This window comes from Vigna unguiculata, chromosome 5 (genome assembly GCF_004118075.2).
Source record: "Vigna unguiculata cultivar IT97K-499-35 chromosome 5, ASM411807v1, whole genome shotgun sequence".
NCBI lineage: Eukaryota > Viridiplantae > Streptophyta > Magnoliopsida > Fabales > Fabaceae > Vigna > Vigna unguiculata.
Genome location: NC_040283.1, coordinates 10858905 through 10882204, shown reverse-complemented (window position 1 = coordinate 10882204; position 23300 = coordinate 10858905). Strand labels below are relative to the sequence as shown.

Genomic DNA, 23300 nt, shown 5'->3' with positions numbered 1-23300 from the left:
ATCCAGACGGGCCCGATGACTCGGACTGGCTTGACCTAGACGGGCTAGACAACCCAGACGAGCCCAACGACCTGGACGGACCCGACGATCCAAACGAGCATGACGACCCAAACTAGCCCTTCCAAATCATTGGGCCCGACAACCCGGACATTCCCGACAACCCGGAAGTGCGGGACAACGTGAACAAGCCTGACGACCCGAACTGGCTCAACAAGCCGGACGGGAACGATGACCAAGAAGGGCCCGACGACTCGTACGAGCCAGACTATCCAGACGGTCCTGACGACCCGGACGGACCTGACGGTTTGAATGGGCCCTTACGAGTTGTCGGGTCTGTCTAGGTCGTCGGGCCTGTCCGAGTCATCGAACGTGTCCAAGTCATTGGGCCCATCCAAGTTTTCGGGCATGTACGGGTCCTCAGGCCCATCCTTGTCGTCGGACTCGTCCAGGTCTTCGGGCCCGTCTGGATGTGCAGGCCCGTCCGGGTCGTCGAACCCGTCCGGGTATTCGGCCCCGTCTGGGTATTCAGCCCCGTCCGAATTGTCGGGCTCGTCCAGCGCGTCGAGCCTATCCAGGTCGTCGAGCCCGTCTTGATCGTTGGGCCCGTTCGAGTCGTCGGACCCGTCTGGAGCATTGGGCCAATGACCTAGACGGGTTGGACCGAGCTATATTGACGAACTTGACGGCACAATCGTGCAGTATGGGCCATCAAGCCTCTAGATCATTGGGCTACCCAGCCTGTCTGGGCTTCCCAGTCGGTCCAGCTCGGGTGGGTCGTCGGGTCTAACCAATCCGGTTGCGTAGTTGGGTCTGCCCGACCCATCTGGGTTATCGATCATGTTTCTAAATTTGTCATGAACTCAAAACATAATTAAGCCTAAAATAAATATTGTTAAAATTAAATTTTATCTCACAATAAATTCAATTTGTTTTTTTCAAACAAGAAATTGAAATGTCAGGTATTTTAATGTCCTTATCCAAACAAGTTATTTAAAAAATGAATGGAATTTAATTACAAGCAATTCAAATACAAAGCATTTCAATTTCTAAGCATTGTTGAAATGCTCCATCCAAACACAAGGTAAAAGTTAATGGACCAAAAACATATTTAACCCTAAAGAATATAATCTAAGAGGATAATCATGACAGATTCAAAATAAGGCAAAGATATTTAACCTTGCTCTGATACCAAATGTAATGCGAAAAAAGGGAATAAGGACTAATTTTCAACCATTGTCACTGTGAAGATAATTCTTTAATGTGCTTTTTTTGTTTCAAACCTTCACACTCTCAACTTTGATGGTATAGTAGAAGAGAGCATATTTGATGACCCAAAGCACAAAGCACTTGTGAAATTTATGGACTTCTCTATCTATCACAGAGTAATTGTCATAATAAATTATTGTCAATTATATGAGATTACGGTATCAAAATTTATACAACAATGATAAAATTGATTGACAAATGGATCAGATATATGAAAATAATTGCCATGTAAATATCTCATATTATCACATGACATATATCACATATGTGGGAAATTTCCAATATGTAATGCAACATTTCTCCATTAATTTAAGAGTCTTGATATTTTCACATCCTTTTCATTTTAATTATATTTTTGTCAATAAATTCTAATTACCAATGAATTTAACCACGAATTTTAATATTTTAATTACCAATGAAAAAATTTGTCGGTAATAGAGATTTTAATCACCAATGAAAAAATTTGTCGATAAAATTCGTCGATAATACAGATTTCTATTGTCGATAGAAAAATCCTTCAACAAAATCTATCAATAATACAAATTTTCATTCCCGAAAAAATATTGGTCGGTAAAATCTGTCGATAATTACATAATTTAAAATTCATCGATAAAATCCATGGGGAAATTTTCCGTCCAAAACTCACCTTAAGAGGGTGTATCAATGAAAAGAAAAAAAAAAGACGAAAAAGAATACGAGAAGAAGAAAATGAAGAGAAGAATAAGAGGAAGTAGAGAAGAAGAAGGAAGAGGAAGAGGAAAATAAGAAGGAGACATCGGACTTGTAGTGGTGGCAAAGCGTTGGCACGACGACAATGTGGTGGTTGTGCTACGGTGGTGTAGTTGTTGAAAGGGGGAGTTACTTCAACTCATATGAAGATGGTTTTGATGATGTCCAAGTTCATACATCATGTGTATTACTAGTTTAGAATTCGTCATGTTTTGTTAGATTGTGTATTAGGGTGTTAGAGCAAAAATATCATATGCAAAACAAGCTTGCATTGAGTTGTATTAGCCATCAAACTCTTGCTTGTGCATTCATGAATCGATTAGCTATTTAACTAATGGATTAGCTGAGGGTACTACACTAAGGCAGTGAAAACACACTCACGATAATCAATTAGGTAAATTCCTAATCCATTAATGACTACAGAGAGCTCTGTATAAAACCAGTTTCTGAAATCAATTTTGGAGTGGAGAAAAATTACAGATTTTCTGAGAAACATTATAAGAAACTGCCTTCTGAGATTTACAGAGTTCCTAAGCATTCTTGAGAGATCATTGAAGTAAAGATTCAAGAAGGTTGATGGTGGATTCAATCTTGATTAGCCAACCTTGGATCTAGGAGTCAAGTGTCAAATCTGCACTACTATTAGGTGTACTCGTTTCTTGATTCTTTCTTATTGTATTACTGTTTATAGTTGTTTCACTGTGTAAAGTGAAGGGCTAGGTGCAATTGTGTGGATGCATTGCATCTAGGCGGAGTTCGTGATTTATAGATCAAGCTCCTTAGCCTTTAGGGTCTTGAATTATATAGATGCTCTTGTAATTCTTGGATCTCTATTGAGTTAGTGGTATCCTCCTAAGTGAGTTTACTTAAGAGAAGACTGGACGTAGATTCATTTTGAATTGAACTAGTATAAACTGTTGTGTTCTTGGTTTCTCTCTTCTTTTACATCATTCTTGATTGTCTTAAACAGTCCATTAACACAGAACTGCAAAATTGATTAATTGGGTTATAAGACTTAAAGACTCTTTTAAGATTCAACTTAAACAAGTGAAATACTCATTAATCAATTCAGATCCTTTTCTAGGTTGAGCTATTAGATAGATCTAATTTTAACAATTGGCACCAGAGCTGGTTAATCGCACGATAATCGATTAAAAAGATCTTGATATGTCTAATACATCTCAAACCTTTGCTGAAGGGGCATCCATCAACAGGCCACCTCTATTTGCTGGTGAAAACTACCATTTTTGGAAAATTAGAATGAAATTTTTTTCTTGAACTAGTGGACAAAGGGGTCTGGGATGCTATAGTTAATGGACCTTTTAAACCCATTCAAGTTATGGAAGGCAAAAATGTCCCCAAAGAGTTCTCACAGTGGACTCTTGATGAGAATAAAAGGGCACACTATGATGTTAGAGCCAAAAATATTATATCTTCTACACTAACTTTGGATGAATTTTACAAGGTATCTATGTGTGAATCTGTCAAAGAAATGTGGAATGTCTTGGAAGTAACCCATGAGGGCACGAATGAAGTCAAAAGGGCAAGGAAGAACACTCTCATTCAAGAGTATGAGATGTTCAGAATGAAGGCTGGAGAAAGCATTTGTGATATGCAGAAAAGATTTACACATATAGTAAATCACCTCCTAGCTCTTGGCAAGACCTTTGACAAAGAGGAACTCAATATCAAAATTTTGAATAGCTTAATAGGACATGGCAGCCTAAAGTTACAGCAATTTCTGAATCCAGAGATCTCACCAGCATGAACATAGCCACTCTCTTTGGAAATTGAGGGAACATGAATTAGAGCTTGGAAGACTCAAGGAAGAAAAGGATGGAGAAAAGAGGCACACTATAGCCTTAAAAAGTGATGTAAAATCTGCAGCAAAACTGAAGAAAGCAGAATTTGCAAATAGGGATGGCAACGGGGCGGGGCGGGGACAGGTTTCGCTATCCCATACCCATCCCCGCAAAAAAAATTCATCCCCATCCCCATACCCAAACCCAACGGGTATCAAACTTTTGTCCCATCCCCATCCCCACCGGGTAACGGATATAATCTCGTACCCATACCCGTACCCGTATTCTAACTACTTCAATATTAATTTTTATAAAAGAAAAAAAATTACGGTAAAGAAAACATAATATTATCAAATATTCAATATTAGGAGGATGATTGTTTCTTCCATATCAAATATTTTGAAATAAATTATAATTGTCTACATTTTAGATTATAATACCAAATAAAATTTCATGAAAACCAAGACATTTATTAAATTTGCAAACTACAACATTGATGAAACTTAGTGGATAAAATTAAAAAAATATTTCAAAAAAATATACAAGGAAAACAAATATTCAAATTAAAATATATTTTAAATGTTTGTTTACTTCTATTTTTTAAATTCTAATGAATCTCTTTTTTATACACTAATAAAAGTTATAATACATCACTTGATCAAAATGACACAAAGAACAAATAATAAACATAATAATAAAATTTTGACATAGATTTTGTATCTTTTGAACTTCAATATATGTTGGATAGTGACAAATAAATATTCATAGCAATTATATTAAATTTTTATATTGTAGTAAATAAAAGTTATTTATACAATTAAAGTGAAAAAATTACAGTATGATTAATAATGAGATATAAAATAACAAATATTTAGATACAATATATTAAAATATTATTCTACATTATGAAAATAAACAATAAATAAAAATATTAAAAGACTAACAAATGTGTGATTTAGAAATAATTTAAGAGACTATTGAAAGAAATTGTACAAAGGAAATCAAATGTATAATTAAGGTATGATAAGATGAAAAATACCTTAGAGAACTAATTATTAAATTATGTTTGAAGTAGTTAAAATTAAATAGAAATATCATTAGTGACCAAAAAAATTGTCATTAAATTACAAATAAATTAGTAATTAAATTGGTCACCAAATCAAGTACCGATTCGATCATTGAATCGGTCATAAATTTAATCACTTATTCAGACAATAAATCAACTATTACTACTAATGACGAAAAATAGTGACTGATATGGGTTAATGACTAAATCAGTCACTATTTCATGTTTTTCTTATAGTGATACTATTCCTAAATATCATTATATATATATATATATATATATATATATATATATAAATTTTAACCACTTCAAACATAATTTAAAGTGAAAAAATTACAGTATGATTAATAATGAGTTATAAAGTAAAAAATAATTAGATAGAATATATTGAAATATTTTTCTACATGATGAAAATAAACAACAAATAAAAATATTAAAAAACTAACAAATGTGTGTTTTAGAAATAATTTAAGAGACTATTGAAAGAAATTGTACAAAGAAAAACAAATGTATAATTAAGGTATGATGAGATGAGAAATACCTTAGACAACTAATTATTAAATTATGTTTGAAGTGGTTAAAATTAAATAGAAATATCATTAGTGACCAAAAAATTTGTCATTAAATTACAAATAAATTAGTAATTAAATTTGTTACTAAATCAAGTACTGATTCGATCATTGAATCGGTCACTAATTTAATCACTGATTCAGACAATAAATCAACTACTACCACTAATGACGAAAAATAGTGACTGATGTGGGTTAATGACTAAATCAGTCACTATTTCATGTTTTTCTTATAGTGAATTATCATATACTATTCCTAAATATCATTATATATATATATATATATATATATATATATATATATATATATATATATATATATATATAAATTTTAACCACTTCAAACATAATTTAAAGTGAAAAAATTACAGTATGATTAATAATGAGTTATAAAGTAAAAAATAATTAGATAGAATATATCTAAATATTTTTCTACATGATGAAAATAAACAACAAATAAAAATATTAAAAAACTAACAAATGTGTGTTTTAGAAATAATTTGAGAGACTATCGAAAGAAATCGTACAAAGGAAATCAAATGTATAATTAAGGTATGATAAGATGAAAAATATCTTGGAGAACTAAGAAAACTTTTCAAATATCAACATATATACTCAATGGTTGAAAAATAACGAAAATTATTTTAATGGAACAAAAAAGTTCTTCAAATTAAACAAAAATTAATAATAATAATAATAATAATAATAATAAGTAAATAATTTTTGTTATATTACCTTAAATTGAGAGTATGAACATTCTCATGTGAAAGAAAAATATATAATAAATATAAATATTAAAAAATAATATAAATATTCAAATGTGAGGCATAAATTTTTTTTAATTAACATACATCATTTTAACATAATTACATAAAGGTTATGATAAAGATAAAATATATATTGGAGGTACGAATGAGTTTCATGACAAATCAAATAATTAAAAGAAATAAAAAATAGAATATATATATATATATATATATATATATATATATATAGGGTTACTTAATTAATTGTGAATATTTTAATAATTTAGACTAGAGATGGCAAATAAACCTGTCTTGATGGGTATTGCCCGAACCCGTCCCCGTTTTGACGGAGAATCCCTGCATTGACTGGATATGGGTATGGGCATGGGGAATCCCCGACCTTTTCAGTTGGGTATGGGGATGGGTATGAGGATGTACATATCCCCGCCATAATACCCGTCATCGCCATATCTCCATTCTCGTTTAAATTATTAAAATATTCACAATTAATGAAGTAACCCTATATATATATATATATATATATATATATATATATATATATATATATATATATATATATATATTCTATTTTTTATTTCTTTTAATATTTGGTTTGTCATGAAACTCATTTGCATCTCCAATATATTTTTTATCTTATCATAACCTTTATGTAATTATGTTAAAATGATGTATGTTAATTAAAAAAAATTATGCCTCACATTTAAATATTTCTATTATTTTTTAATATTTTTATTTAATATATATTTTTCTTTCACATGAGAATGTTTATACTCTCAATTTAAGGTAATATAACAAAAATTATTTACTTATTATTATTATTATTAATTTTTGTTTAATCTGAAGAACTCTTTTGTTTCATTAAAATAATTTTCTTTATTTTTCAACTATTGAGTATATATGTTGATATTTGAAAAGTTTTCTTAGTTCTCTAAGATATTTTTCATCTTATCATACTTTAATTATACATTTGATTTCCTTTGTGCGATTTCTTTCGATAGTCTCTCAAATTATTTCTAAAACACACATTTGTTAGTTTTTAAATATTTTTATTTATTATTTATTTTCATCATGTAAAAAAATATTTTGATATATTCTATCTAATTTTTTTTTTATAATTCATTATTAATCATACTGTAATTTTTTCACTTTAAATTATGTTTGAAGTGGTTAAAGCTATATATATATATATAATGATATTTAGGAATAGTATATGATAATTCACTACAAGAAAAAAATGAAATAGTGACTGATTTAGTCATTAACCCATATCAGTCACTATTTTTCGTCATTGGTGGTAGTAATTGATTTATTGTCTGAATCAGTGATTAAATTAGTGACCGATTCAATGATCGAATCAGTACTTGATTTAGTGACCAATTTAATTACTAATTTATTTGTAATTTAATGACAAATTTTTTGGTCACTAATGATATTTTTATTTAATTTTAACCACTTCAAACATAATTTAATAATTAGTTCTCTAAGGTATTTTTCATCTTATCATACATTAATTATACATTTGATTTCCTTTGTGCAATTTCTTTAGTCTCTCAAATTATTTCTAAAACATACATTTGTTAATTTTTTAATATTTTTATTTATTGTTTATTTTCATCATGTAAAATAATATTTTGATATATTTTATCTAATTATTTGTTATTTTATAACTCATTATTAATCATACTGTAATTTTTTCACTTTAATTGTATAAATAAATTTTATTTACTACAATATAAAAATTTAATGTAATTGCTATGAATATTTATTCGTCACTATCCAACATATTGAAGTTTAAAAGATACAAAATCTATGTCAAAATTTTATTATTATGTTTATTATTTGTTCTTTGTGTCATTTTGATCAAGTGATGTATTATAACTTTTATTAGTCTATAAAAAAGAGATTCATTAGAATTTAAAAGATTGAAGTAAACAAACATTTAAAATATATTTTAATTTGAATATTTGTTTTCCTTTTATATTTTTTTGAAATATTTTTTAATTTTATCAACTAAGTTTCATCAATGTTGTAGTTTGCAAATTTAATAAATGTTTTGGTTCTCATGAAATTTTATTTGGTAAATCTAAAATGTAGACAATTATAATTTATTTCAAAGTATTTGATATGAAAGAAATAATCATCCTCCTAATATTGAATATTTGATAATATTATGTTTTCTTTACCGTAATTTTTTTTCTTTTATAAAAATTAATATTGAAGTAGTTAGAATACGGGTACGGGTATGGGTACGAGATTATACCCGTTACCCGTTGGAGATGGGGATGAGACAAAAGTTTGATACCCGTTGGGTTTGGGTATGGGGATAGGGATGAATTTTTTATGCGGGGATGGGTATGGGATAGCGAAACCCGTTTCCGCCCTGTTGCCATCCCTAGTGACAAGTGGCACTGCCACTACCACATCACATTATCTCTGCCACGTGGCACAATGTTAGATTGACACGTGGCAATTTTAATTTTTTTTAAAAGAAATTAAAAAAAAATTAAAAAAAATTAAAAAAAAGAATTAAAAAAATTAAAAAAAAAGTAAAAAAACCACGTGCTGACGCGTGACACATAATTAACACCGTAACTGTACACCTAACGGAAAGGAACTGATTGTAATGAATTTTCAGAAATAGAGACTCAATTGAATCAAATGAGAATGGGAGAACCTACTTGAAATTTCGCTACTAGAAAGATCTGGAATAATTTAACCTTCTACCAAAACTTCTTTCTTCTTAAAAGCATTTTCTTGTCAGACCCTAAATATATGTAATAACTTTGGAACTTGTTTTATGTTAGGTTATATTGTTATATTACTGGGTAAATGGTTGATATATTTCTCAAAACTGCTGTAATAGGGCTCATAGTAAAGAAATTGAACAACGCTAAATGGCATTCAGTAATATGCTGATAGAAAAATAATGTCTCTTATCCATATAGTTCAGTGTAATAGGATATAAAATATGGAGTGACAAAATATCAATTTTTTCACGCTTATTTTCAAAAGGAAAATAAAAAGAAAGTATTCTTTGATAATTCCAAATATAAAAATGTTTTTTTTCCTATACTTACAAAAATTGATATTTTGATAATCATACTTTTTCCAACAATTATATGATAACTTCGTTTTAATAATAAAATAATTTACTTAGACAAGTTACCAAGAAGAAGAATGGTTTAATTATAAATTAAATATTTATTAATAAAAAGGATGTGAAAATATCAACACTCTTAAATTAAAGGAGAAATGTTGCAATACACATATATACTTAAAATGTTAAATATTTTTTACAAAATTAATATTTTTATGTGAATAAAAGTATGGTAGCGATACAAGCTTAATATTTCTTGAGTTATATTTAATAGTTTTGTTCTATTCATTACAAAAAAAAAAAAAATATTAGCTATGGAATATTTCCTAACGTAGTTAATCTTTCGCTAATAGGTTTGTCGACAAATTAGCTATCAAATATTTATGTAATGTTTCAAAGTTAAATTCAGATAATTAAGTAGAAAGGGATATAATTCCTTACAAATCCCTCGCTACTTGAAAACATAAAGTTTTATAAATTCTAAATAATTTGTAGTTATTATCTTGCAAATTTGCTCTCATAAATTTGTAGCTAATCTATCGCAATTTTGTCTTCATTAATCCATAGTTAATTTATCGCAATTTTGTTCTTGCTAATTTGTAGCTAATCTGTCGTAATTTTGTCATCGCTAATCCATAGTTAATCTGTCACAACTTCATTCTCGCTAATTTATAGCTAATTTGTCACAATTTTGTCCTCGCTAATTCATAATTAATCTGTCTCAATTTTGTTTTCATTAATTCATAGCTAATCTGCCGCAATTCTATTTTCTCTAATAACTAATTTGTTGTAATTTTATACTCACCAATCCATAGTTAATCACTTACAAATATAATTTTTTTAAATACAATTACTTCATAGTTATTTATCTTTAATCCATATTAAGTCATGTTCAACTGGTGCCTATAATGAAAATGGAGAGAGAAAATGAATGATTCACAAGAGTGTCTAAACAACTCCAATATTGTCACAACATATTCAAAAAGAAAATTAATCTTGCCATGATCAAAGTATTTCCAACAATTATATCAAATAGTACAAAACAACATAAAAGTCATTTTTCTGTTGTATTGTTAGTCTTTATTTGTTTTAATAATTATTAAAATTTTGTTGATATATAAATATTTTTATAATTAAAATTAACAAAAAATGAATATTTTATGTGTAAAATAATTAAACTTATGAATGATAATTATTTAATATATAAATTATTATTTTTAGATATAAAACTAGTTATATGGTGTGAAAAGTTTTTTAATTATAATAATTTATAGTAAAATAGGCAATTTTATGGGAGTATTACGAATTATATTAATTTTATTATATTTTAAATTTATAATAAGTAAACTATCTTGTATGAGTTTCTTTTTAGTCATATCCAAATTGTAGAGCATGTCTATTTTGGGTTCTATTAGTTTCGGCCTATTGGTTGACGTTAAAGCCACTCTTCTATATTGTTTTGTTACTCTTTATATGTTTTAATAATTATTAAAAAACAATACTTTGAGAATGCGGTGGTTATTCCTAACGATGACTGTCGGACGAACTTGAGTCGAAATTGGAACATTGGCGTTCACCGTGGGACCGACAACTCCCCTTCAACTTCCCTTGTCTTCGACTCGGGGGCTTGTTCCAGTACACCCAATAAGTCCTACATCGCTTAGGAGTCGAGGTCAAGCGAAGTTTATATACTCCTACCTCCCTCCACCCTCTGAGGCGCCTTTTAAGGACAAAATCGTGACGGAGCTAAAATGTTCCAAAGCGGACAATACCTCGGGCATGCGGTGGTTGTTCCTAACGATGGCTGCCGGACGAACTTGGGTCGGAATCGGAACAATGTGTAAAAGATATTTTAAACTTATGAAGGATAATTATTTAATATAGAAATTATATTTATATTTAGATATATAATTAATTTTATTATATTTTAAATTTATAAAGAGTATTCTATCTTAATATGAGTTTCTTTTTAGTCCTACAAAATTGTAGAGGTATGTATATTTTGGGTTCCACTGGTTTTGTCCTATTAGTTGACGACAAAGCCATTCTTCTATTGTTTTGTTACTCTTTCTATGGTTTAATAATTGTTAAAATTTGGTTGATATATAAATATTTTTTATAATTATAAATAACAATAAATAAATATTTTTATGTGTAACAGATATTTTAAACTCATGAAGGATAATTATTTAATATAGAAATTATATTTATATTTAGATATATAACTAATTTATGTGGTTTAAATTTATTTTTAATTATACGAATTTATTGTAAAATAGGTAAAATTTTATGAGAGTGCTAAAAGTTATATTAATTTTATTATATTTTAAATTTATAATGAGTATTATCTTGATATGAGTTTATTTTTAGCCCTACAAAATTGTAGAGGTATGTCTACTTTGGGTTCCACTGGTTTTGTCCTATTAGTTGACGTCAAAGTTTTCTTCTATTGTTTTATTAGTCTTTGTATTAATAATTATTATAAATTTCTTGATACATAAATATTTTTATAATTAAAATTCACAATTATATGAATAAAATAAGATACTATTAACATTACAGGAAAAAAATTAGTATTATCAACGATCAAAATTTGTCAATAATCTTTAAGTCTTATAATCCAATTAATTAATTTTGCATTTCTGTGTTAATGGACTGTTTAAGGCAATCAAGAATGATGTAAAAGAAGAGAGAAACCAAGAACACAACAGTTTATACTGGTTCGATTCAAAATGAATCTACGTCCAGTCTTCTCCTAAGTAAACCCACTTAGGAGGATTCCACTAACTCAATAGAGATCCAAGAATTACAAGAGAATCTATATAATTCAAGACCCTAAAGGCTAAGGAGTTTGATCTACAAATCAAGAACTCCCCCTAGATGCAATGCATCCACACAATTGCACCTAGCCCTTCACTTTACTCAGTGAAACAACTATGAACAGTAATACAATAAGAAAGAATCAAGAAACGAGTACACCTAGTAGTAATGCAGATTTGGCACTTGACTCCTAGATCCAAGCTTGGCTCATCAAGATTGAATCCACCATCAACCTTCTTGAATCTTTACTTCAATGATCTCTCAAGAATGCTTAGGAACTCTGTAAATCTCAGAAGGCAGTTTCTCATAATGTTTCTCAGGAAATCTGTAATTTTTCTCCACTCCAAAATTGATTTCAGAAACTGGTTTTATACAGAGCTCTCTGTAGTCATTAATGAATTAGAAATTTACCTAATCGATTATCGTGAGTGTGTTTTCACTGCCTTAGTGTAGTACCCTCAGCTAATCCATTAGTTAAATAGCTAATCGATTCATGAATGCACAAGCAAGAGTTTGATGGCTAATACAACTCAATGCAAGCTTGTTTTGCATATGATATTTTTGCTCTAACACCCTAATACACAATCTAACAAAACATGACGAATTCTAAACTAGTAATACACATGATGTATGAACTTGGACATCATCAAAACCATCTTCATATGAGTTGAAGTAACTCCCCCTTTCAACAATATCTCCCTTTTTGATGATGTCCAAAATATGTCCTGCAACATAGCAACATAATGTGTCATGTCCTGCAACATAGCAACATAATGTGTCCTGTAATACAGAGACAAGACTTTCTTTCTCCTGCTTTGGACATTAGAAAAAAGAACAGGGGTGTGTTACACAGCTTAAACCAGCAGATTAACATAGTTATCATAGATGAACAAGACAAAGTATGGCAGTGGAAATAAATAGCACAGTGTAACAACAATATCATAAGGCAATTTTGCATTGAAGTAATGCAAGATCATTGTCAAACAGTAGGGCAGAAAGTGATGGAAGTGTAGAGCAAATAGAAACCAAGACCAATGGGATGGATAAACAGATCCAATAACAGGAATATCAGAGTGCACTACTACAGAAACTCATATTTTCTGCAATTTTGTTTTGAATTTTTTTATGTAGGAAATACTTGTAAATTTTGTTATGAAAAAAAATTTGCAAGAAATTCCTGCCAAATTTTTTGCAAAATATTTTGTATAAAACATTTATTGCAACAAATTTTGTAGAAAACACTTGCGAATTTTATAATTTTGTAGGAAATAATTACACACGAAGGAATTACCTGCCAATTAAAATTCTTAGAAAAAATAGTAGGAAAAAGTCTTTTCTTGCAAATTTTTTTAACAAATTTGTAAGAAAATTCTGATGTAATGAGATTTTTTAGTAGTGGTGTATACGAGCAGTTAAGGATTATAGTATTAGCAGATGACTAATCTAATGAATTATGTAGTGTTCAGAAGCAAATGAGCCATAGCAAGAAAACGATAATCGATTAGAGAATCACCTAATGGATTAATTTATGCAGAAATATGAAAAAAATGTACACTTTACTTCCTTTTTAGTGAACAAACATGCAGTAAATTCAAAATATGGAAGTACTTCAACCAACAATTATACTTGATCACAATGAAATAGGAACTTTTCACCTTGGCAATGCCTAAAATTTGACCTTTGTCATTATCACCTCTTGTAACATGACCATTAATTGCCTTTGTAAGATATCCTACAGAAGTTCTTCACATCTCCTTTCATGTGTCTTGATCATCCATTATATAGAAGCTACATTGTTTTTCTTGCATCATGACACAACTGAAACATAGATTAAAGAGAAGATGCAAGTACCCAATTGAACTTGGATTCTTTCATGTTAGTGGTTTGAGGTGTTCCTTTAGGTACCTACTTGTACTCTCCTTTAGGAACCCCACAATTTTTAAAATAGCAGGATTTTGATGCATGACCAAGTTTAGAATAGTAGGAGCAAATGACATATGTTGGTTTACTCATATTTAGAAAATTTATGGTGCCTAATGGATTAGATTTGCCATTGTAACCTATTCCTTCTTTATTAAGCACACTCCTTTGAGATCCTAACACTGCATCAAGGTTTGATCTTCTCAAAGTGAATTTTGAGTGAGTTTTCATTAGGTAATCTATCTTTTCTAGTTGTCCTAGGCATTTAGCACATTGGGGAGAGTTTGTTCCATCTTTGGACCTAGAGTGTTTCTTAGATTTTTCTAGTTTTTTAAGACTTGTTATCAGATTTTCATTTTCCTCTTCTAGTTGCTTTACTCTACCTTCAAGCCATTTAATTTCTCCTCTACGCTTATTATTTGACTTTTGCAATTTCGTGGCTTCCTTATGCAATTCATTAAAAGCATCAAGTAATTCATAATAGTTATTTTTATCATCATTGGAGTTGAAACTACTCACGCTGCTCCTAGAAGAGCTTGTTCCAGTCATAAGACAGAGGTTAGTTTCTTCCTCAATGCTTCCATCAGATTCACTAGATGAGCTGGAGCCATTGTTGTAAGCTTTTCTTTTCTTCTTGTGTTTGTCTGCCTCACATTTCTCTTCTAGTTTTTGCTTTAGCTTGAGGACAGGGCATTCAGGTTTGATGTGTCCCATTTTCCACACTCATAGCAGGTTGGAACATGTTTTTCTTGCATCCTAGAGGATAGTTTAATTTCTACAGAATTATTGTTAGTTTTGTTCTTATATTTCAGAAATTTTGTGAACCTCTTTACCATTAGTCTCAAGGCTTCACTGTCAGAGTTATAATCATCATTAGAGTCATCTGCAAATAGAGATGGCAAATAAACCCATCCCCGTGGGTATTGCCCGAACCCGTCCCCGTTTTGACGGGGAATCCCCGCATTGACTGGGTATGGGTATGGGGAATCCCTTACTTTTTTAGTTGGGTATGGGGATGGGTATGGGGATGTACATATCCCCGCCATAATACCCGTCCCCGCCATATCTCCATTCTCGTCTAAATTAGGGATGGCAACGGGGCGGGGCGGGTACGGGTATCATGATCCCATCCCCATCCCCATAATAAAAATTCATCCCCATCCTCATCCCCAAACCCAACGGGTATACAACTTTTGACCCATCCCCATCCCCACCGGGTAACGGGTATTTTCTTATACCCATACCCATACCCATTTTTTTATTGTTCCATATATCAATTAAATATTTTTTATAAAAAAAATTTAAAAATCACACCAACGGAATCATGATACTATCAAAATATTCAATATTAAAATAACATACTCTTTTTGATTTTCATGATGTCAAATATTAAGAAAAATATTATAATAGTATAAATCTCAAATTAAAGTATCAAATAACAACTAAATAAAATTCAAATAATTATATAAAAGCTAAAAAATTACACATTACTAAAATTTTATAATAACCAAAATATTTATTAATTTTACAAATGATCAGTGGTTTCATTTGCATTCGATCCACCTACACATAGAAAAAAAATGAAAAATTAGATATGATATAATAATTGAAATTGAAAATTTTAATTACTAGAATATAATGTACCTTCTTCATCAGATTCATTTTCACTCATGAGAACATCTTTTCCTTTTAATTTTTTAACACCTACAAACACCAAATGTAGAATATTAGATGAGAATTCACAAAAAATACTAACAAAAAATATTAATAAATTTGAGTAACTTACCTAGATGGTTTGAGTTCCATATCCAACTTCTTGTACACATCAAAGCCTCTATAGTAATATGATGAAGTCGACTACGGTGAGAAGTTAATATCTGACCACCAGTACTAAAAGCAGATTCAGAAGCTACAGTTGTTATTGGAATAGCTAAAACATCCCTTGCAATTGCTTGAAGGGTTGGAAACTTTAACCCATTTGTTTTCCACCATGATAGGATATCAAATTCTTGTGTAACCGGCAAATTATCTTCTTCCAAGTAATAATCCAACTCTGTTTTCATAACTGTAGTTCTAGATTTTTTCTTTTTTGCCATAAACTCTAAAAATTCATTCGCATCATTATCAACATCCTTTCCCAATTCCAATGATGTAGCTCTATAAGAAGAAGTTTCATTCTTTTTTGATTGATATTCCAAAACCAAATCATAGCACATTTGACGAATCCTACTAAGTTTCAGATCAAAATCATTACCATACAATTTATAAAAATAATATTCTAACATGTCCATCTTGTACCTTGGATCTAAAACTGAAGCAATTGCCAATATATCATGAATAACACTCCAGTAACTTTCAAATTTCTTAAACATTTGTATTGCCATATTTTGAATGGTTATCTCAGGAGATTTAACCCAATCATTTATTGCAATCTTGATCTCACAAATCTTTGGGAAAAAGATGTTGGCAGTTGGGTATTTGGAGCCAGAAATGATTTCTGTGATGTCATTAAATAATTTTAGCCTTCGACAAACATCCTTTGCAAATTCCCACTGCATATCAGTTGGCAAAGAAGTGTATTGAGCTTCACGTTGCTTTAACCTAAAAAACACATCCTTATAACATATGGCAATATCAAGCATCTTGTAAGTAGAATTCCATCTAGTTGGGCAATCCAAACTTAACTTTTTAGTGAAAGAAATTCGCAATTGTCTAGCTGTTTCCTCAAATTTTTCCATTCTTTTAGGAGTTGCTGTCCAATATGCTACACTTTCTCGAATTTTTTCCACCCCTTCTTTTAGGACGGCTAACCCTTCTTTCACAATCAAATTAAGGATATGTGCTGAACAACGCATATGAAGCAAAGACCCTTTCTTAATGAGTGTGTCCAACTTCAACTTATCCTTAATTTTTTCAATCATGCTATCATTTGTGCTGCAGTTGTCTAAAGTGATAGTAGACAATTTTGTATCAATATTCCAATCGAACAAACAATCAACTAATACATTGCAAAGTCGATCAGCTGTGTGAGGTGCGGGAACATAAATGAACCTATAAATTAAGCAATATTTTGTAAGACATATAATCTTTCTAGAGGTGCATAAAAAAATTACTGGAAAATTTATAAATTAAAAAAGGTGTACCTCAAAATTATATTTTGCAATGTCCAATTGTCATCAATATAGTGAGCTGTGATAGACATATACCCTTTCTTTTGATTGCTTGCAGTCCACATATCCGATGTAATTGCTATTCTTCCTTTATTTGTATCTATCAACTTCATAACAACTTGTTTTTCATGTTCATAGATGCCGAGTATCTCTTTCTTTATCGTATTTCGTGAAGGAAGTTGAAATAATGGTTGAATTGTTGTCACGAATCTAATAAAACCAATATGGTCCACTATTGACAATGGATATTCATGCAATATAATCATTGTTGCAAGTTCCCTCTTGGCATTTTCTTCATTATAAGCTCCACAAGCCAATTCCTTTTTGCCACTTGAAATCTTAGAAAAAAGTGTTTTTTGTCCCCCTTTTCCTTTTGCTAAAGCCTTCTTTTGAATACATATGTTTGTATGATGGTGCAAGTGCTTTGTTCCATTCTTTGTTTCTCCACCAAGCAGTTTCTTGTAATAGTTACATTTAGCTTTGTATTTTCCATCAACTTTTATCTTTTCAAAGTGTTCCCACACAACACTTTTCAATTTCCCTTTCTCAGGCTCTACTTGTGTTGTTGAATGTATTTCATCATGAACTTCTGAAGGTGTTTGCGTAGATGGATTCAATGGAGATTGACTGTCATTATTGGAACTTTGAAAGGGAGTTGGTTGTTGTGAACACTGTGGTGGACTTGGTACCTGCAAATCTTGATCTCCTGTGCTCATTTTCTCTAGAAACTAACATACGTAACAAAAAAAAATCAAACAAAGTAAAAAGGTTAATTTCTTTTTTAACAAAATATAAAAGGAAAACCAATAATCAAGTTTAAAAATATTTCAAATATTTTTTATACTATTAAAAATTTATATTATACCACTTAAACGAAATAGCACAAATAACAAAATTAAATTAATAATAATTCAAATTTAAACATAGATTCTTCATCTTTTGATCTTGAATTAAATTAAGGATTTATGCAATTGAGCACTTAAAATTGAGAATTAAACATTATCATGAAACAAAAAATAAATAATAAATAAAATTATCATAAAGGAGTAAAGATAATTAAATGTGTGACCCAAATTTGAGAATATCCATTTGAACATAACATAACGGAAAAAAAAATGTATAATTAAGATTATGATAAAAGGAAAAGTACCTTGAAGATCTGCTTAAACCTTAAAGAACAAGCCAAACAATTAAAAGAGAGTAAAAAAGTGTATAACCAAAGTAACAAAAAGAAGAGCTACAAAATAAGAGTCAAACATTTTCATGAAAATAAATAAATAAATAAAGATAATCAAATGTGTAACCTAAAAATTATTTCATAGAATGAAATTGAGGAACACCTATTTGAACATAACCATGTACAGAGAGTAAAAATTATGTAATAAGAAGAAGAAAAATTACCTTCAAAATTAAATCTTGAAAAACAAACCAGACAATTGAGAGAGTAAACAAAGTGTATAACAAAAAACAAAGAGAATGAGAAATATGTTATATATATATATATATATATATATATATATATATATATATATATATATATATTATATTATATTATATTATATTATATTACTATGTATATATATTATATGTGTGGATATCTTATGTTTATATATATATATATAATTATTTATATATATTATATTATATTATATATTATATTATTATTACTATGTATATATATATTATATGTGTGGATATCTTATGTTTATATATATATATATATATATATATATATATAGATATATATTTATTTTAAGTATATATTATATTATATTATATAATAATATAAATATAATAATATATATTATATTATTATGTATATATATTATATGTATATGCGTAGATATTTTATGCTTTTATATATATATATATATATATATATATATATATATATATTTCTTTTAAATTTTTATAAATTTGTAATGTTATAAATTTGTTTATAAAAGATCTCACTAGTTAAATGATTAATTTGTTTTATACGTATATATTATATATATTATATTATATTATTATGTATATATATTATATGTATATTATATTATATTATATTATATTATATTATATTATATTATATGTATATGTGTAAATATATATATATATATATATATATATATATATATATATATATATATAAAAGTATATTTTATTTATATGTATATATACTATATTATATTATATTATATTATATTATATTTTATGTGTAAATATATTATTTATTTATATATATTTTTTAGATTATTTAATAAATTATAAATAGTTTAGTAATTTAAGCGGGGACGGGTATTTGGGCGGGTATATATATATCCCCATCCCCATCCCCATCCCCAGTTGAAAATTTCGGGTATTACCCGTACCCATACCCATACCCAGTCAAAGCGGGGATTCCCCGTCAAAACGGGGACGGGTTCGGGTGATACCCACGGGCACGGGTTTATTTGCCATCTCTACCTTCACTAGAGGGATCTGTTTGCCTCTCAATTCTTTAACCTTCTTGTCCATAATTTGTACATGCATTGCGTCAAATGTAAGGTTATTCTTTAATTGTACTGTATCAAACCTTATCACATGAGACGAATCATAAATATATTTTCTTAATTGAGACACATGAAAGACATTATGAAGGTTGGAAAGGAAAGGAGGTAAGCAAATTTTATAAGCAATAGGACCTATCTTTCTAAGAATTTGGTAAGGGCCAATGAATCGTGGAGTGAGTTTCTTTGATTTCATCTCTCTACTAATTCCAGTGGTTGGTGTTACTTTCAAGAATACATGATCACCTTCTTGAAATTCAAGAGGTCATCTTTTCTTATCAGCATAACTTTTCTGTCTATTTTGAGTTGCTCTCAATTTGATTTTCTCTGTTGTCTATTGAATCATGTCAGGACCAAATACTAAATTTTCACCAGTCTCAAACCAACACAAAGGTGTTCTACATTTTCTCCCATATAATGCCTCATAGGGTGCCATACCTATGCTAGAATGAAAACTATTATTATAGGTGAACTCAATCAAAGGCAAGCATCGATCCCAACTACCAGAATCTTCTAACACACAAGCTCTCAATAAATCTTCTAAAGATTGGATTGTTCTTTCTGATTGTCCATCAGTTTGGGGATGATATGCTGAGCTAAGATGGAGTTTAGTTCCCAAGGCCTGATGTAGGCTTCCCCAAAACTTAGAAGTAAATCTAGGATCCCTATCAGACACAATGCTTGTTGGAACTCCGTGCAACCTCACAATTTCTCTTATGTACAACTTAGTCAATTTCTCCAATGAATACATGATGTTAATGGGTAAGAAGTGAGCAGACTTTGTTAATCTATCCACGATAACCCATATGGAATCAAATTTTTGAATGGTTCATGGCAAGCCAACTACAAAATCCATTGCTATATTATCCCATTTCCATTCAGGTATATCTAAGGATTGAAGCATTCCTACTGGCTTTTGGTGTTCTATTTTATCTTTTTGACAAACTAGACATTTTGCTACATATTGTGCCACTTCCTTGTTCATTTTGGGCCACCAATACGCTTTCTTGAGATCTTGATACATTTTTGTTGTGCCTGGATGCATGCTTAATTTGCTTTTATGTGCTTCCTCTAGAATTATTTTCTTAATTTCTTCATTGTTGGGTACACACATCCTATCCTTAAATTTCAAAGTTCTTGTCCTATCTATGACAAAATCCTCTCCATCTTTTTGTCCTATCAATTTCTTTTTCTTTTGAATGAACTCATCACTTTCCTATGCTTCATGGATTTGTTTTTGTAAATTGTTAGTGATTTGAATGGAGTTTAATTGCATTTTATCATGGCTTAGGGTGACCGACAAATTTATGTCTCTAAATTTTTCTAGCAAATTCATCTCATGAATCATTAGTTAGGAGATATGTAAAGATTTTCTGCTTAATGCATTTGCCACTACATTTGCCTTACCTGGATGGTATTGTAATTCAAAATCATAATCTTTCACAAATTTCATCCATCTCTTTTATCTCATATTTAATTCCTTTTGATCAAACAAGTATTTGAGACTCTTATGATCACTAAAAACTTCAAACTTTCCACTATAAACATAATGTCTCCATATCTTAAGTGCAAAAATAATGGCAGCTAGTTCCAAATCATGGGTTGGGTAATTTTTTTCATGTCTTCTTTATTGTCTAGAAGCATATGCCACTACCCTTCAATCTTGCATAAGAACAAAACCTAATCCCATTTTGGAAGCATTACAAAATATAACAAAGTGCCCAGTACGATTGGGTAATGCTAAAACAGGAGAAGTGGTTAGTCTTTTCTTGAGCTCTTGAAAACTATTCTCATATTTTTCTGTCCACACAAAAGCTTGTCCTTTTTTGGTGAGTTGGGTTAAAGGCATAGCTATTTTAGAAAATCCTTCAATGAATCTTCTATAATATCCTGCCAAACCGAGAAAACTGTGAATCTCAGTCACTGTTTTTGGTTGTTCCCATTGTAAAACTGCTTCTACTTTGATCGGATCCACTGACACTCCCTTATTGAAAATCACATGTCCTAAGAATTTTACTTCCTCTAACCAGAATTCACACTTAGAAAATTTGGCATATAATTTCTTTTCTTTCAAGATTTGCAAGACAATCCGAAGGTGTTCCTCATGTTCTTTAAGAGTCTTAGAATAAATAAGAATGTCATCTATAAAAACAACCACCAATTGATATAAAAATGGATGGAAGATCTTATTCATATAATCCATGAATATTGCAGGAGCATTGGTCACACCAAAAGGCATCACTTGATATTCGTAATGGCCATACCTAGTTCTGAAAGCAGTTTGTTGTATGTCTTCTGCTTTTACTCTAATTTGATGATATCCTGACCATAAATCTATCTTAGAAAATAAAAAGGCTCCTCGTAATTGGTCCATCAAGTCATCTATTCTAGGAAGAGGGTATTTATTCTTTATAGTAAATTTATTTAATTGACGGTAATCTACACACAACCTAAAACTTCCATCTTTCTTCTTAACTAGTAAAATCGAGGCTCCCCAAGGTGACACACTAGGACGAATGAATTGTTTTTCAAGTAACTCTTCCAATTATTTCTTCAGTTCTGCTAATTTAGAGGGTACCATCCTATATGGTGCTATAGATATTGGTCCAGTTCCAGGCATCAAATTTATTGAAAATTCAATTTCTCTGTTGGGTGGTAAACCAGGAATGTCATTGGGAAAGACTTCAGGAAAATTTTGAAAACCTACTATATTTTCCAACTCAACTTCCTCTTTTATTTCCATAGAAGATAATAATAAGTACCCTTGAATTTCATTCCTTAAAGGCTCACTTTTTGAATTGGTAGGTGATTTTAAAAGATCCTTAGAGTTTGGAAATATTACTGACTTCTCAGCACAATTCAAAAGGACTTGATTGGAAGATAACCAATCCATACCTAAGATTACATCTAATTGAGATAAAGGTAGACATATTAAATTTACAAGGAATTTTCTATTCTCAATGAACAGTGGACAATCTAAACAAAATTTATTGGTAATTACCGTGTCATTTATGGGAGTTGAAACAACCAAACTAGTTTTTAAAAAAGAGGTCGACATATTAAGATGCTGAACACAATAATTGAAAATGAATGAGTGAATTGCACCTGAGTCATACAACACATTTAAAGTTTTTCCTTTAATAAAACACTATTAGATCATGGTTTTCAGCAGCTTCAGCTCCAATTATGGTGTACACTCTTCCTGTTGTGGTAGGTCTTGTCTTGGTTGTAGTTGGATTGAAATGTGGCTTTTGTTGTCCACATTCAGAGAATAGGTGACCAGGTTTCCCACACATGAAATAGACTGGTCCCTTAAGGTGACAATCTTTAGCATGATGACCTTGTCCGCATTTAAAGCATCGGATATGATCATATACAAGTTTACTAGAATTTCTTGATGAAGATTGGTTGGATTGGGTCCTCCATTGTGGGCAATTGTAAAGTTTTCCCTCATTGCGTTTATTTTTATTTGTCTGGGGTCCAAAATACTTTGGTTTGATATTTTGGTTGTTCTCAAAATCTTCCAAATATCTACACTTGTGAATAAGCGTAGGAAAATCAAC

The 23300-nt window shown here is 30.1% G+C and overlaps 1 protein-coding gene across 1 annotated transcript; it reads right to left on the bottom strand.

Moving 5' to 3' along the window:
• Positions 1-317: 317 nt before the first annotated feature.
• LOC114184341 (glutamyl endopeptidase-like) lies at positions 318-14750 on the bottom strand. The gene is made up of 2 exons (XM_028071653.1): positions 14552-14750; positions 318-589 (listed from the first exon to the last, which is right to left on the bottom strand). Exons 1-2 carry the CDS (start codon positions 14748-14750, stop codon positions 318-320), a joined length of 471 nt encoding a protein of 156 aa, XP_027927454.1.
• Between the last annotated feature and the right edge of the window lie 8550 nt (positions 14751-23300).

What these genes read in the sequence shown, in the direction of transcription:
- LOC114184341 (XM_028071653.1), bottom strand. Translation starts at nt 14,750, where the DNA reads ATGGGACACATCAAACCTGAATGCCCTGTCCTCAAGCTAAAGCAAAAA. An exon ending in CTCTTCTAGGAGCAGCGTGA is followed by an intron (nt 590 to 14,551) that starts GTAGTTTCAACT and finishes CCAACGATCAAG; the next exon opens with ACGGGCTCGACGACCTGGAT.